Source organism: Haliaeetus leucocephalus, unplaced genomic scaffold, assembly GCF_000737465.1.
Source record: "Haliaeetus leucocephalus isolate CR32 unplaced genomic scaffold, Haliaeetus_leucocephalus-4.0 Scaffold218, whole genome shotgun sequence".
Lineage (NCBI taxonomy): Eukaryota > Metazoa > Chordata > Aves > Accipitriformes > Accipitridae > Haliaeetus > Haliaeetus leucocephalus.
This window is the reverse complement of record NW_010972654.1, coordinates 425,911-427,395: the sequence shown is the minus strand read 5'-3', so window position 1 is coordinate 427,395 and position 1,485 is coordinate 425,911. Positions and strand designations below refer to the sequence as shown.

General features: G+C 68.5%; 1 protein-coding gene across 4 annotated transcripts in view; it reads left to right on the top strand.

Annotated features, from left to right (window-relative positions):
* Positions 1-1,485, top strand: part of LOC104831303 (plectin-like) — a 59,196-nt gene that overhangs the window by 39,817 nt on the left and 17,894 nt on the right. For all 4 annotated transcript variants that reach the window (XM_010566790.1, XM_010566789.1, XM_010566791.1 and 1 more), the window contains 4 exons: positions 208-312; positions 553-648; positions 736-861; positions 1,310-1,462. In XM_010566790.1, the coding sequence (XP_010565092.1) occupies positions 208-312; positions 553-648; positions 736-861; positions 1,310-1,462 (480 nt within the window). The remainder of the gene's footprint in view (positions 1-207; positions 313-552; positions 649-735; positions 862-1,309; positions 1,463-1,485) is intronic.

Sequence of the window (1,485 nt, the reverse complement as noted above, 5' to 3'; positions counted from 1 at the left end):
CTGTGGTGAGTGCTGGACCCAATACCCCCCACCCCAAGCATCCCCCTCCAGCTTGTCCCCAGTAGCCCCCGGCAGCCTCAGAGTGCCCGGGGTGGGGGCAGAAAGGTGCCTCAATCCCGGGCACATGCAGATGTGCACAGATGTGTACATACACGCGTGCCCTGCCGGGGGCCGGGCGCTCATCCCCCCCCCTCGGGGCTGTGCCAGGGGCTGATGCGGGAGCTGGAGCTGCGGGAACGCCGAATCAAAGAGCTGCAGAGCACGGGGGACCGGCTGCTGCGGGAGGAGCACCCGGGCAGGCAGACCCTGGAGGTGAGGGGGGCTGTGGCGGGGGCTGGGGCACTGCGGCTCCCTGGTGGGGGCCGTGGGGTGGTGGGCACGGCGGCTCACTGGCGTGGGGCAGTGGGCAGTGCATGGGTGGGCTGGGGCAGTGCAGGTAACTGCCTGGGCTGAGTGGGGGCTGGCAGCGGGCAGAAGCAGCAAGGTTGGGGCTGGCCGGTGCCGGTGCCGGTGCTGGTACAGGCAGGGCAGGGGGACGCATCCCCTTTTCAGGCCTTCCAGGCAGCCTTGCAGACCCAGTGGAGCTGGATGCTCCAGCTGTGCTGCTGCATCGAAGCCCACCTGAAGGAGAACAGCGCTTACTTCCAGGTAGGGTGGGGTGGGAGGGGGTGCCCCCACCAGCGCACCCACGGCCGGCCGGGCAACCACCCTGGCTGACTCCCCCTGCCCCCCTAGTTCTTTGCCGACGTGAAGGAGGCTGAGGAGTTCCTGAGGAAGACGCAGGAGAACATGAAGAAGAAATACTCGTGCGATCGCAGCATCACAGTCACGCGCCTGGAGGACCTGCTGCAGGACTGCATGGTGAGTGACCCCTGCCCACTGCAGCCCCAGGGGTGGCCCCCCCCGTGTGTGCCCAGCTGCAGGGTGCCTGGGTGACATCCCCACATGTGCACCCCACTGCAGAGCTTCAGGGATGACCCCCCAATACGTGCACTCCGCTGCAGCACCCTGGGGTGACCCCCCCCGCTGCAGTGACCTCCCCCCAACAAGCAGACCCCGCTGCAGGAGTGACCCCCTCCCAGTCCCCTCCAGTGACCCCCCCCATAATCCCCCTCCCCATTGCAGACTCTCTCTGCAGTGACCCCCCCATCCACAACCCAGGGCCCCTGTGGGAGTGGGTGAGCCTCCCACGGAGCCTCCCACCCCTACACTGCCGCCTGATTCCCAGACCCCCGCCCCACCATGGGGCTCCCCCTACCCAGCAGGGCACAATGGGGGGCAGCATCCCCTGACCCCACTATGCCCACAGGAGCAGAAGGACCAGCTGGCAGAGTACGGGGGGCAGCTGGCAGGGCTGGCCCGCCGCGCCAAGGCCATCGTCCAGCTGAAGCCTCGCAGCCCCAGCACCCCCCTCCAGGGCCGCCCACCCATCCAGGCCGTCTGCGACTACAAGCAAATGGAGGTGCGAGGGGGAGCGGGGAGCTG